Below are 14,485 nucleotides of genomic sequence, written 5' to 3'. Positions count from 1 at the left end.
AACTATAGGGCTTGTAAAGCATCAATATGTGTGCCATGACACAGAAAACGTTCTCTAGCTACAAAACGAAAGATGAAAAACTTTTCACAGTTGTTGCTTTTCACTGTATTTTGAGGACCTCCAAGAAGACTGTTAAACATTGTTCATATTATGTGCCAGTTTATGTAATACGTGAACAACTTGGCGTACACACTTTAATTACTTCAAGTTTTTTTCCCCCTTATCAAAATGTCCCAAAATTTCTATTAACTGAAAATAATTGAATAGTAACTTTCATAGAGTTACTATTCACTGGATCAGACTTTCTTTGCATTTTCACAGGACCTTTAAACACTAAAAGATCATTTTCATTAAGTAATGAGCAAAATTATGAAACTGATTATGTTGGCGGACTTGCATTGCTGTTGTTCACTTCAGACTGCACTTAATTTACAAAGTACAGGTAAACTAACACAATTCAGCTTTCCAATGGTTATTTTTTATTTCAGATAGGATGGAATTGAAACTTGGTTCAAAGAAAGCTGGAACAACATGATTAATTTTTGATACTTTAATCCTCTTGCTTAAGAGAATTAAAAACTGATGCTGCCAATTCTTTCTCAACAAACCCCTGCTTTTAATTTAGGGTGAAATACAATATTTACAATAAATAAAATTTTTAAATAACGTATTACTGGAACAAATATTGAAATTTTTAACTCAAATGGACCATCACGCTTGTTTATGTGCCTTGGATGTGATCGGAGTATATAGAGTTCTAGTTTAAAGCTTTTATTCATTAATTTTCTTACAACGGTGCCTTTGCAGTTCACATCCTCCAAGTAAACACAATTAAACTCCAACAGTGCCCATCTCAGATTCGCGATTAATACAATTCATGTTCAAAACTATAAACTATAAAAGATTTTGTGAGCATGTCACCTTATCCCAGTGTACTCGTGTCAGTTGTTATTTGTAATGGGTCAGCAGGTACAAGTTGCTCTTAGTCTTTCTTAGAAATTAAGCTTGCAATTAAAGGATTCACTATTCAAACATGGTCATGTATCATCTGACTCATTGCTGAGAATGGCCCAAAGCACACACACGTATATGAGCTCAGCGCTGGTATGTAAAGACCAGCCTGAGGTGGCCAATCACTCAAAGCCCAGAATAAAACTTTATTCATAGAGATTTACCGATTTACAAGCCGGTGTCAGTGTCCAGGACGAAAGACAGGAGAGGGGTGAACTCACATTTTTGCAAGTGTTGAGTGTCCTCAGGAGAAGTAAAATTGTAGTTCACAGCTGTTCAAACACAAAGCTATTTCAGCGTGCTTAATAAGAAAAAGCCACAAGTGTTGTAAAATATTGTGTAATAAAAAGCTGTGTATGTGGAGAGTGGCAAAGATCCTAACACTACACTGTGTCCATTAATTCTGATAAGCTAGGAACTTCCGTTGCTGGCAGCGGACAGAGATAAAGAATCGTTAAATTTTTTTAATAATTTTTTTTTTCTTAATTATTTGTACTTGTGAAGAAAAGCATCATTACTACTATTGCTCATGATATGGACAAATCATAGGCATGTAACTAGTTTCTGTTATGGGCCTTAAAGGGATACTCCACCCCAAAATGAAAATGTTGTCATTAATCACTTACCCCCATGTCGTTCCAAACCTGTAAAAGCTCAGTTCGTCTTTGGAACACAATTTAAGATATTTTGGATATATTGTCCCATAGACTGCCAAGTAAATAACAGTGTCATGGTCAATAAAAGGTATGAAAGTCGTAGTCAGAATCCTCCTCCATATTAGCTTCATATAACCCAGATTGCACGTCTGATGGCAGATGGAGGATTCTGACTACGACTTTTATACCTTTTATGGACCTTGACGCTGTTATTTACTTGGTAGTCTATGGGACCGTCACAGGCCTCCCGGTTTTCATCCAAAATATCTTAAATTGTGTTCTGAAGATGAACAAAGCTTTTACGGTTTTGGAACGACATGGGGGAAAGTGATTAATGACAAAGTTTTCATTTTGGGGTGGAATATCCCTTTAAACTGTGCTGGTTATTGCTGAAAGGTTTGTTTTTACTTTTCTTAGTAATGATTTTTGCCAGGCAGACAGAAAAACCCCAATAGGCAAAAATCCCATGGAATTAAACTAAAAATCTCAGAATTTCTTCAATACTAAATCTATCTTTACTTTCATAAGTTTGGGGTCATCCGATTTTCAAAAAATGTTTCTGAAAGAACTCTCTTATGTCCGCCAAGTCTGGATTTATTGGATCATAAAAACAGTATTTCTGCTAAATATTGTTACAATTTTAAATAACTGTTTTCTATTTTAATATATTTTAAAAAAGTTATTTATTCTTGTGATGGCAAAGCTTAATTTTCAGCAGCCATTGCTCCAGTCTTCAGTGTTACGTTGTCCTTCAGAAATCATTGTAATATGCTGATTTCTTATTGTTATAAAAGTTATTCTGCTTAATATATTATTTGTGGAAACCATGATATATTTTTCAGAATTATTTGGTGAATAAAAGGTTCAAAAGAACAGCATTTACTTGAAATAGAAATCTTTTGTAACAAAATTATTCATTTCTTAAACCATAAATAAATAAATTAAAAACTTTTGAAGAGAGTACCTTGCTTAATATTGAAGTATTTCTAAGAATGCCGCTATGCAGGATAAGAAGAGAGAGAGAGAGAAAAAAAGGAATACAATGGGGAAATAAAAGAATTCAGACACTCATCCCACAGGTCACTAATATGACCTCATTATCATGACTTCATTGTTTCCTCCGGAGCCAAATTCCACCTGCAAAATTTCGCACTGGGATATTTTACACGCAGCTATATTCACATTTTAAATCAACGACAGTGACAACACAATTGGATCTTGGAGAGCGTGTTGTTTGGGGCAGGTATGGTGTGATAAATCTGGCCTTTGGAACAGAGAGTTTGAGCCAGCCAGAATCTTTCAGATCTCTCTCCTGTGTTTGTGGATTGTATTAATGTCAAGAACGCTACAGCCAAATTTTAAAAGTTGAGAAAGGCAAGAGCATAAACCGCAAGAAAATAAAATCCAGGTTGGGCTGGTGGTTTGAAAGTGCGGTTCAAATGCCTAGCAGACAAACACGCATACCGCAAAATTGTATCTCATTTATGTCTGATTTGCATGATGTCTCATGTGATCCAAGATGCATTTGTTGCCAGTGTCTTGACAGGTAGATGCCGTATCGGTTTTCACACCGGCTTCAGCCACAGGGTCCTCATCATACGGATCACTTTACCAGCTAACAGCACTGGATTCATGCCGCACACAAGAAACTCATGGCTCCAGACCTTGCAGACAGTTTAATACCATTAATAAGATCATTTCCTCCTCTTCCAACCTCCGTCAGTAAGTGTGATAACAACCATGACATCATCACAGGTAATCTTCTGCTGTAGATATGTGACATAAAACCAGTTATATTGGACTCTAGATCTCAGACCTCTGGGGTTGCATATTCTTCATAATGGCAATAAATGTCAAATCTGTCTAGTATATAAAAAAGCATTCAAATATTGTTTTTAAAATCAACTGTCAACAAATTTATCAGTTGAAACAACCAAGACCTGCTGTTGGTGTCCTTAGGGGGATGTGTCACATTTAATAATGCCAAAATACTCCTGCACTTTTTCATTTTGGCAATTATGTTTGGGTATTGTGTGTTTCATATGGAAATTATGTAGACCTAGAATTATGTAAGGGGTGGGGGATGAGGTGTAGCCGGAGGAGTGGATTCCTGAGGCAGTGGATCTGGCTGTGTTCTGGATGGGGGGTTGACGCTCCCCAGACACCGAATGATGGGCTCCCTCTGACATATCAGTCCACTGCTGAACACACAATCAGGAACTGTTTTCAAACACCACGTCAGAGATCTGGTCTCAGATCAGATTACACTCCTGTCTGTATTAATCCATACCACCCTGCATTAACAGCAAAATTCACCCTGATGTAATGCTGCCATTTTTCCCCTACACGTGGTCCTGATTTCTAAGGTAGATTTAGAGCTTTGGTGTGTGCCTAACCTTTATTTTCTTGAGATATACCTTTCGTTTCACTGGATATGAAAATATTAATACTGGGAGTAATGACAGAGCTGCAGGGGGCTCTAAAATTGGTCATTCCATTAAAGGGACTGAGTGCATTAAAAACACTTCTTCATGCAGTGTAAGGGACTTTTGTTACCCTGATTTATTTACGCACACTTCAAACTTAGAAATTCTTGCACTGATATAAAGTCAGACTCATATGTGAATCTGATTGCTAGACATACACCAGATTTATTGAGTGTGTAAATGTTATATGAATTATTGATCTATATTAAAGGTGGTTTTGCATATTTGGATGGCAGCAAAGCCTATCGTTTCCTCATGAAAGCTGAAAAAAGAACCCTTTCCATCATAACTGGCTGTTTAAACAAACGTATATTATGAAACATGCAAAGCGGTTCAAAAATGTTGAATTTTTTCATGACTGAAAATATCAGTTTCTATCACACATTAGGTGCCTCTCAGTAAAAGCAGCAGGTTGTTGTGAGCGATCCATCCCGGGTTCTGTTTATGAGACTGACTCCGTAATTCTCTCTCAGACCTAGAGTTCCTACTTGGATGAAACAGATGGATTTAATGGCTGCCAATCCTCTCTATGCATTAACAGAAGAGAAAATGTCTCAGTAGTTTTGCATTCCTAATTAAAAAGGCACACAGTCTAGTGGACTTTGGATTTTGATAATTAGACTCAAATTACCTGTTGTGTCTCATCAATTACAGTAAACCTTTCATTAAACTCTCTGAAAAGGCCAAGAAAATGAGGAGTGAAAAATATGGTGCCTGCTGTGCAAATAAAAGCTGTGTAATTACAGAAGCGTCTGAACAGCAGGCCACAAAAAAATCAACTTCTGCAATACATCATTTCAAGACATTTGCATTCAAATCTCTGTTGAAATGGTGTTTGAATATTAGCACTTTAAAAGATTATTAAGCTGGTAGCGCATCCTGATGGCCGGATTAAGCTTGTCAGGATGCACTACACCTCTATTAGAGCATTACAGGGATACTCCACCCCAAAATGAAAATGTTGTCATTAATCACTTACCCCCATGTCATTCCAAACCTGTAAAAGCTTTGTTCGTCTTCGGAACACAATTTAAGATATTTTAGATGAAAACCAGGAGGCCTGTGACAGTCCCATAGACTGCCAAGTAAGTAACACTGTCAAGGTCCAGAAAAGTATGAAATACATAATCAGAATAGTCCATCTGCCATTAGTGGTTCCACCATAACCTTATGAAGCGACGAGCATAATTTTTGTAAGCGAAGAAAACAAAAATAACGACTTTAATCAACAATTCCTTCGTCAACAGTCTCCTCTGTGTCTCTCCATATCACCGTATGCTGCGTATTCTCTTCTGTATCAGCCTCGCAACAAGGATGCGTTGTTTTGTTCAAATCAAAGCTAAATTCACATAGAAACAGTGCATCCTTGTGGCACGGCTGATACAGAAGAGCATATGCAGCATATGGTGATATGGAGAGACACAGAGGAGACTAATGACAGGATTAAGACTGGATGAGGATCAGGATGCACTACCCCTGTATTAGAGCAGCTTCATTAAGACGCAGACTATGAATGCAGCTGTTGCAAACTCACAACTAACGGTCAAGTAGGACACAAATGATCACTGATGTACAAAGTTCTTTGTGGCCCAGTGCAAGAATATTATTGTTAACTAAAACTAAAACCATTTAAAAATGTTATTTTAAATAAACATTAATTGGAATAAAGAAAAAAAAAATATTGTAAACTTCTATTATTTAAGGCAATATTTCTTATTTTTATTTAGATTACAACTAAAATGGTAATAAAAATTTATAAAATAGAAAATCTATATAGACATTTAAAAAACATAAAATTAATACATTTTAGATAAACATAATAATAATAATAAAAACTATAATAGTACTCTTTATTTAAAACTCCTTATTTTCTAAATGCACACTATAGATCTGGTTGTTAACATGTGCATGTTTCATCTGGAGGAAAAAAAATTGATCTTGTAATGTTTAATACAAAACAACAGACTTCTCTCTTTTATTTGTGCAGGACTTCTATTAATTATACTGCTGAAACCCAAAGTCCAATCAACAACCGATGCCTCCCCAAATGAGTCTCAGTATTATATATTTTATTTTTTAATCCATTACACTTGGATGTACCTCATAATACAGAAGAATTATGTGGCTTCTTCCATTTTATTGCGACTTTAAGATTCAGATCTTATTTGTGTGTGTGTGTGTGTGTGTGTGTGTGTGTGTGTGTGTGTGTGTGTGTGTGTGTGTGTGTGTGTGTGATTGTCAGAGTCACACAGGCAATTTATTATAGCAAGGGTTATACCTAGCAACTAGTAAAAAGTCCAGTTGCACAAATATGTTTTTTTAGACCCATATGGAAAAAGTTTTAAAGCCCAGAGATAAGGCTGTCTATACTGTCTGACAAAGCATGAAGCAGGTTGCAGACACATTTCATATCAAAAGAGCTCAACAGCTCCCTCTTGTGTGTATTGTGTGAGCTGAGAATAACACACGTTAACCTGCAAACCTTGGGGCAGTTTCTCTTCCAATATTCAAGATTTTAGTATTCGCTATTTTTCAGGACATGGCATACATATCTAATTATACAGTTAGAATACAGAGGATGACAGTGTTTTTCATGCTGTTCAAACTTAGTGATATATTCTGTGAAAATGTAAAGATGCAAATCAGCCAGTCATGTGTCTATACAGTGGTTCTTTTTTGACTTCCCCGTTTGTCCAACACAATATTTAAACATATCAACATTTATAATATTTCTGCTGTAGCAGCTTGTTTTTAAACTTGTTATTGTTATTGTTATTCATAACAGAAACCAATATTGTTGATATATTAAATTAATTACGATAAATCTTTATTATTTTTTATTTATTTTTTTAGATTACAAAAAGTTAAAGATTTCTCGTTTTTCATTAATCCTCATCCGTCCTTCCCGAACCTATAACAAAAGTGTCCCTCGTGGGTCAAAATGACCCTGTTTCATCAAAAACCAACAGATGGCCTTGGAATTGAGTCATTCAGTGTCTCTGATGCCATCTGGTGGGGAAACATTACATAAAATTGCATTTTATGGTTACAGCCATAAAAAATTTTTTTTGAAAAAATTAAAAAAATTACCCAGGCAGAAACGTGAAACATATTAGAATGTGTTCTATGAGAGTGTGCATGTGTGTGTGAGAGAGTTTTTTCTTCATTGGGGATATTCTGTAGTCTCAGCCCTTTGTATAAATATATACTGGATTGTCTCAGATTTTGTTTATATATATATATATATATATATATATATATATATATATATATCAAATGTAATGGAAAATGCAGTTTTCTCGTAAATTTAATTCATTCCTATGTGGGTCAAAATGAGCCGCGAGGGACTCTTTTGTTACTTTTTTATTGCACCCATTTAAACTACTTAAATCCACTCAAATTTGTGTGTGTGTGTGTGTGTGTGTGTGTGTTCCCGGTGCAGGTGTGACAAAAGTAAAGAAATCTTGGATCGGTACGATCAAAACGATTTTTTAAAAAAAATTTTGACAATCATTTTCGGGTCAAAATGACCCGAGGGTTAAAAACAATATTAAATAAATTATTGTGGGGCTGGATATAAATTACAATTTAGATTTGAGTTTAATAATAATAATAATAATATTTTTTTACACTGAAAGTTTGCTGAGGTCCCACAGTGGGGGACCACTATGTCTAGAAAAGAAATTAAATCTGTTGGTCTTGTATTGTTCTAGTGGAACTAAATGAAATATACATTAATAAACATTAAATTATATACATATATGGACATATATCCTTCCCAAATTGTAAATTTTTATCACACTCGCCACATATGAATTATTAAGTAGGTCGATTTACATACAGTTTGCCTTCTTCGTTGGTGTTTGGAGGACTGCATGACAGACCACGCCCACTCTGATGTGTTCCTCCTGAGCAGAAGCACGTGATTAGGCGTGTTTACTTACGGTACAATGAAGCGTCTATGAGACTGTCAACCTCAGCCGAATAATCAATTATACGGTCACGTTCAGGATCAGAACTAATTGGACTGACACCAGGCCCTTCGCTGACTAGTAACTGCTCGATGCATCTGAGAAAAGGGAAGTCGAGTGAATAGCCTGAGGGCGAGCGAGCCAAACAGACAGACGAGGGGAAAGGTAAGATTCACATATTGTGCACCATTAGATATTTGATGTTGTTTTAAAATCATATAAACCGTTTGTATTCGTACTGCACTCGCCTTGACAGCACATCAGCTAACGCAAGTGTAATGCAAACGCTGTCATAGTAGTTTAATAGGTCGCTGTGGCTTTGAGGAAGTTGACATTGAACCTGAAATACCAACGACTGTGGAAGTGACCTACAATGTTAGTTGAACAGTGAGAACAAAAAAAAAAAATTGCCAATATCTCGATACGTCCCGTTTTCAGTGCATGTTACATGTTTATGTTTTGTCTGTCATATTTCCTAACCACATGGAACGCTGTGTCGGGCTGCGTCTCAAAACCTATTGAGCTGTCTGTCTACCTAGACAGCATATTTAGGAATCAGAGGTGCAGTTGCATATGATGCCCACTATGTTGTCTGTCTAGGCCGCTGGCTAGGTTAAGATACTATGTGTAGCTTGAGATATTTTCTATGACTGGTATTGTTATGTACAACACGTTTCATATTTTTGACAATGATAGTTAATTAGAATAAGAATGCAACAATTAGCCTAAATATGAATTATGACTATTTATACTCCTGATGATGATGTTAATTATAACTCTAAAATACTAATAGCAAGCCATAATGTTGCTGAATAAATTATAAATGTCAAAACAAGAAAATTTTTAAGAAAAAAATTGGTGCTTGATATTTGAGTAATAGTGATCAAAGTGATTATTGGTTCATCTCTGATGTTGCTGGTTTATATCTTTAGGGTGGGCTCTTTTTAGGGATACTGGACCACCAGATGCATTTCTGATAGCATCTCTGCTGCTAGCCTCATTATGGGCGTTATAGAGGAGACTGACGTTGAGCGTGAGTAACACTCTTTTCCACTTTGCACACTACTTCAGGAATCTAATGTTAGTCCACACACCTACACACAAGCACCTGTCAACAGGATCTTGTGACACTGCATGTGTAGAGCAGAGTTATAATATCCTGAATATTTTTTTGTGTTAAACATTGCCTTGGTTTTCATCTCCAGTGTCTCAATGTAATAAGCAACACTGGTTACTTGTAGTGCATTTGGCATCTGACCAGAACTGGCCAGCTATACATTGAGGTTATGGCAGGGCGATGTAGTTGAAAATATATCTTTGTATTTTTCAGCCTTTTGCCAATATTCAATATACAGCTCAGCATTTGTGTATTTCTTCAGAAAGGGGTTAAAAAGGTGTCTTTTTGTAATTAGAGGAGCTATAATTTTAGCCAAACAATAAATGTTGGCAAGTAGATTGAAAATGATGAATGCAGTGTAATTAAGAGCTACAACAGTAGAAAAAAGTAAAAAATGTAATAAACACAAGAAAGAACAAAATTTAGTCATCTTCATTTACATCCACCAATTTAAACATGCATAGTAATAGGAAACAGAATTGTCGAATTAAAAATGTACTACATTCATTACAATATATGTTGCATATTACCAGCAGATTTCTTGATAGTGACAGTGACATGACATACAGCCAAGTATGGTGACCCATACTCAGAGTTCGTGCTCTGCATTTAACCCATCCAAAGTGTACACAGACAGCAGTGAACACACACACACCTTGAACACACACCCGGAGTAGTAGGCAGCCATTTATGCTGCGGCGCCCGGGGAGCAGTTGGGGGTTTGGTGCCTTGCTCAAGAGCACCTCATTCGTGGTATTGCCGGCCCGAGACTCGAACCCACAACTGTTTTCTATTTTAATACTTTTTAAAATATAATTTATTCCTGTGATGGCAAAGCTGAATTTTCTCCGTTATTCCAGTCAAATGTTACATGAGCCTTCTGAAATCATTCTAATATACTGATTATGAAAACAGTTATTCTGCTATATTTTTTTGTGGAAACTGACACACTTTTTTTTCAAGGTTCTTTGGTGGATAGAACGTTCAAAAGAACAATATTTATTTGCGATTAGAAATATTTTGTAAAATACATGTTTTTTACTCTGACTTTTGATCAGGTTTAGTTCATCCCTGCCAAATAAAATTATAAATATCTTTTAAAATATAAAAAAAAGACTAACTCCAAAACTTTTAAATATTAGTGTATTTAATGTTTATTAATCGATATTCGCCTGAATATATATACCTGTACATGTCTTTATTAATATCAAACTCTTTTATGAAGTAAAATCACTTAGTTATTTAGTATAATTTTGCCAGAATAAGTTTTATCATATGTTAATGTAAAAAAAAGAGAAAAGATAGTGTAATGTAACTTGTGTGTGTATGTATATATATATATATATATATATATATATATATATATATATATATGTGTATATATGTATATATATATATATATATATATATCTATATATATATATATATATATATGTATATATACTACTACTACTTTATTAATATCACTTGTTGATACCGAAAGGGCATATTTAGGTGCAAAACAAAAGCACCTGTTTTTAATTTAAAATGGACTCCCCCATGAATCTAGTCACACTGAACAGAGTCATGAGTTTCTCTTATCCCATTAGTGTCTTTCAACACTGTTCTTTAGGTTGGATCTGAAGCTAATTGCCCAATGAATATGTTTAGGCAACTCGTTTACTCAGTGCGCTGTAGGTAGATTAGAATAATCTAATCAGATGGGTCTGTATGTGGAGATTAAGTGTGGTTAAAATGTCCAGATGTTGCAAAGTCTGTCTTAAGATATTCTGCATTGCAGATCGTCCTCCTTAAGTTGTACTGTCTGTATTGTGAGTTTAGGGGCAGGAGTGAGTCATATGCATCAATCATGTCCTCAGTGCAAAGCTTGTGACATCTCAGACGGAGTTAATTACGCTAATCCCAATGATTAATTGACCACCCACTCACTAAAGAGATGTTTTTGAGCAGGCAAGAAACAGCAGTTTCTGGTGTTAAAAGAATATGTTTGTGTAGGAGTGCTCTGTCTGGATTTACCTCATAGTCTGATAGTACTAAAAACAATAAAATGATTTTAGGTCAGTTTGTCTTTTGAGAAACAGACACAGTAACAAAACAATAGAAAAGCTGTACTTGTATACATTGCTGTCCAAAAGTTTGGGGTCAGTAAGATTTTCTAGTAAAGATATTAATACATTTATTCAGCAAGAATGCAGTCATTAAATAAAAAGTACATTTTCAGTTAAGACGTTTAAATATTACAAAAGATTTCTGGGTCATTTCGTGTCAAATCAACCAGAGGTCCCCGGCTAAAGTTGATTTTGCTAATATTTATTCTGAAGAAAGATAAACATGTATAGTGATGAAAGCCAAAATATTAAAGGTTATAGATTAATATTTACAGAGTAATCCACTATTTTGTAGAGGGGGGTCAAAATGGCAATTTTCACCTGAGATTCAGAGTCAAATAAATGGGTAAAAATTACTAAATGACTAAAGAAAAGAATGATTATATTTTTGCAAAGTGACACACATTTGGTTTTTGACCACTGAAAATGTGTACAATTTATTGATTTACTCCTGGAGCCATTTGGAAATGCCATTATCTCTGGAACTGAACCATACAGAGCTTTAAAATCAAGATGCCAAAATAAAAGATTAAGACCCAGTATCTAAAAGGGCATTAAGATATCTTGAATACTTTTTGAGTTACAGGCCTGCAAACTTTGGAGAAAAACTTGAAAAGTGCTCTTTCCCCATTTTTGAATGGTCACCATTGGCACATAATGCAACAAAGATTGATAAATTAACACAGATTTTAGTAAAAGACCTACCAATCTCTGTGTAAAAGTAACATTATGATGCGGCCATCTTTCTTTAGTCAATTTGGCTCTAAATCTCAGGTGAAAATTGCCATTTTGACACCCCTTTACAAAATAGATTACTCCTAAAAATATTCATCCATGACATTTAATATTTTGGCTTTCATCACTATACATGTTTATCTTTCTTCAGAATAAATATTAGCAAAATGAAAAATTTGAGGTGTTTTTTGAACTTTCTATTAAAAAGAGAATCCTGCACAAAATGTATCAGTTTCAACAAAAATATCAGGCAACACAACTGTTTTCAACATGGATAATATGAAATATTTCTTAAGCAAATCAGCATATCAGAATGATTTCTGAAGGATCAAGTGACACTGAAGCCTGGAGTAATGGCTGTTGAAAATTCAGCTTTGCCATCACAGGAATAAATTACATTTTAAATATATATTAAAATAGAAAATATGTACCAGTAAACATATATCAGCAATTCATACCTATATCCATCATGTTCTGTTCATAAATTCATGTGTTTGTTTTATCCAATCAGAGGTGACCCTGGCTCTTTTGGATGCTGCCAATGACAGGGACCCAGTGGTGCAGGAACAGGTCAGGAAGTCCATCCTGACACTGGGGAACCAGCAGCCTGATAAAGTCCTGTCCATGTGCCAGGATTACCTTCTCAAACATCCCAAGGTCAGCCAAAGTGTTTCCTTAAAACATCAACATGTTTTGAGAAGGTTTTTCAAGGTTTTGTATGTGATTTCCTCTAATGGTTATGTAGATTATTGCTGAATGTCATGGATTTTATATGGCCTTTATTATATGAAAAGCATCAAATATTAGAAGACATCATGAAATCAGTCTTGTCTCTGTAGATTTAGATATACTACCATTCAAAAGTTTGGTGCGAGTAAATTTTTTAACTTGAAGAAATTTGTTCGTTTACTCAGCAAAGATGCTTTAAATTGATCAAAAGTGACAATAAAGATTTCTGTTTCCATAAATATAGCCAGTTTTCAACATTGATAATAATAAGAAATATATCTTGAGTGCTATATGCATTGCCATCACAGGAATACATTTTAAAATATATTCAAATGAAAGTACAGTTTAAATTGTAACATTATTGTAATTAATCAATTTAATTACAATTATTTAAAAAGTATTTCAAATTTTAATATTTTACAATATTATTGTTTTTGCTGTATTTAATCGAATCAAATTTTGCCTTGGTGAGAATAAGAGACATTTTTCAACAACATAAAAAAAAACTTTGAACTTTGGTAGGGATGTCAACCATTTATACAATGTTATACAAATAGACTAACAATGTCTCTAAATCAAGTAACTTTTCTATGCTAGTCTACTATAAGAAATGAGCAGATGTTTGTAATAATGGCTGGGCTGTTGCACTGAACAGTATGCTCCTGACTGAGTTTGTTGGCCTGCTAACAGGAAGCAGAAGCAGTGTTTCAGTCTTCATGCTAATGTCCCCAAGCTTGTGTTGTTTCTGAAATGTTAGTGTCACATTAAGTAGTTTTATGCTTTATTTCATGTTATTCAAACATGTGATTCCTTTGTTTGTATGGAGATTTTCCTTCCCAGAGGTCAAAATCGCTATTTCCCTAAACAGAAAGGAAAAGAAGATAATTTATTGCATGTTTCTTTAAAAAGGAAACACATCAATCTCATCCGTAATAAACCTCTTATCTGTAACCAGAGCACTTCCTTTTATTGATTTGTAATGTCTAGTGTTGCAGGAGAACGCCACTGCTCACAGACAGGACTGTGTTTCTTTGTTTTGTTCCTCTGATTTGGCTGATGTTTTTTAAATAGTTGACCTACTTTATAAAAGTTGAATATAGGATGTATGAGCCTGTGATAAATTTCGAATTATGGTTACCATGTCTTTCATATTGTATTTCTGTAGTACCTGTGCATGAGTTTACTTGCAGGTTATCTTTGTCTTCTGTAGCTGGTGGTCGGGCACAGAGTGGTGGTCTTGCAAACCATTGAATTGGTGGTGAAGAGCAGGATTGATGACATCAGTTACCCCAAGATCAAGAGTGTCATACAGCTAGCATCAGATGAGATGACGAAATCAAAGGTGGGACAGCTGACTTACACTACTGTTCTGAAGTTGGAAGGTCAGTAAGGTTAATACTTCATATTAGAATGATCATGTGACGCTGAAGACTGGAGTAATTGCTACTGAAAATTCAGCTTTGCCATTCCAGGAATACATTCTAAATATATAGGGAAAAAAGTTATTTTAAATTATAATAATGTTTCACAGTATTACCGTTTTCATTGTAACTTTGATGAAACTAAAGCAGACTTTGGAGAACAGAGTGTATGAGACTTCTTTTTTTTTTTTTTTTTACATTTTAAAAATCTTACTGACCACAAATGTTTAAACAGTTGCATTAAAACTATA

At 34.8% G+C, this 14,485-nt stretch overlaps 1 protein-coding gene across 4 annotated transcripts in view; it reads left to right on the top strand.

Moving 5' to 3' along the window:
* Positions 1–8,045: 8,045 nt before the first annotated feature.
* Positions 8,046–14,485, top strand: part of LOC109105319 (maestro heat-like repeat-containing protein family member 1) — a 35,447-nt gene continuing 29,007 nt past the window's right edge. For 2 of the 4 annotated variants that reach the window (XM_042741212.1, XM_042741210.1), the window contains exons 1-4: positions 8,047–8,289; positions 9,057–9,157; positions 12,596–12,741; positions 14,024–14,155. In XM_042741212.1, coding sequence (XP_042597146.1) covers positions 9,127–9,157; positions 12,596–12,741; positions 14,024–14,155 — 309 coding nt within the window. In that variant the 5' untranslated portion in view covers positions 8,047–8,289; positions 9,057–9,126. Of the gene's footprint in view, positions 8,290–9,056; positions 9,158–12,595; positions 12,742–14,023; positions 14,196–14,485 lie in introns of those variants that run through there. The other 2 variants (XM_042741211.1, XM_042741213.1) reach the window with 2 other exon arrangements.

This window comes from Cyprinus carpio, chromosome B16, assembly GCF_018340385.1.
Source record: "Cyprinus carpio isolate SPL01 chromosome B16, ASM1834038v1, whole genome shotgun sequence".
Lineage (NCBI taxonomy): Eukaryota > Metazoa > Chordata > Actinopteri > Cypriniformes > Cyprinidae > Cyprinus > Cyprinus carpio.
The sequence above is the reverse complement of the archived record's forward strand: the minus strand, read 5'-3'. Positions and strand labels throughout refer to the sequence as shown.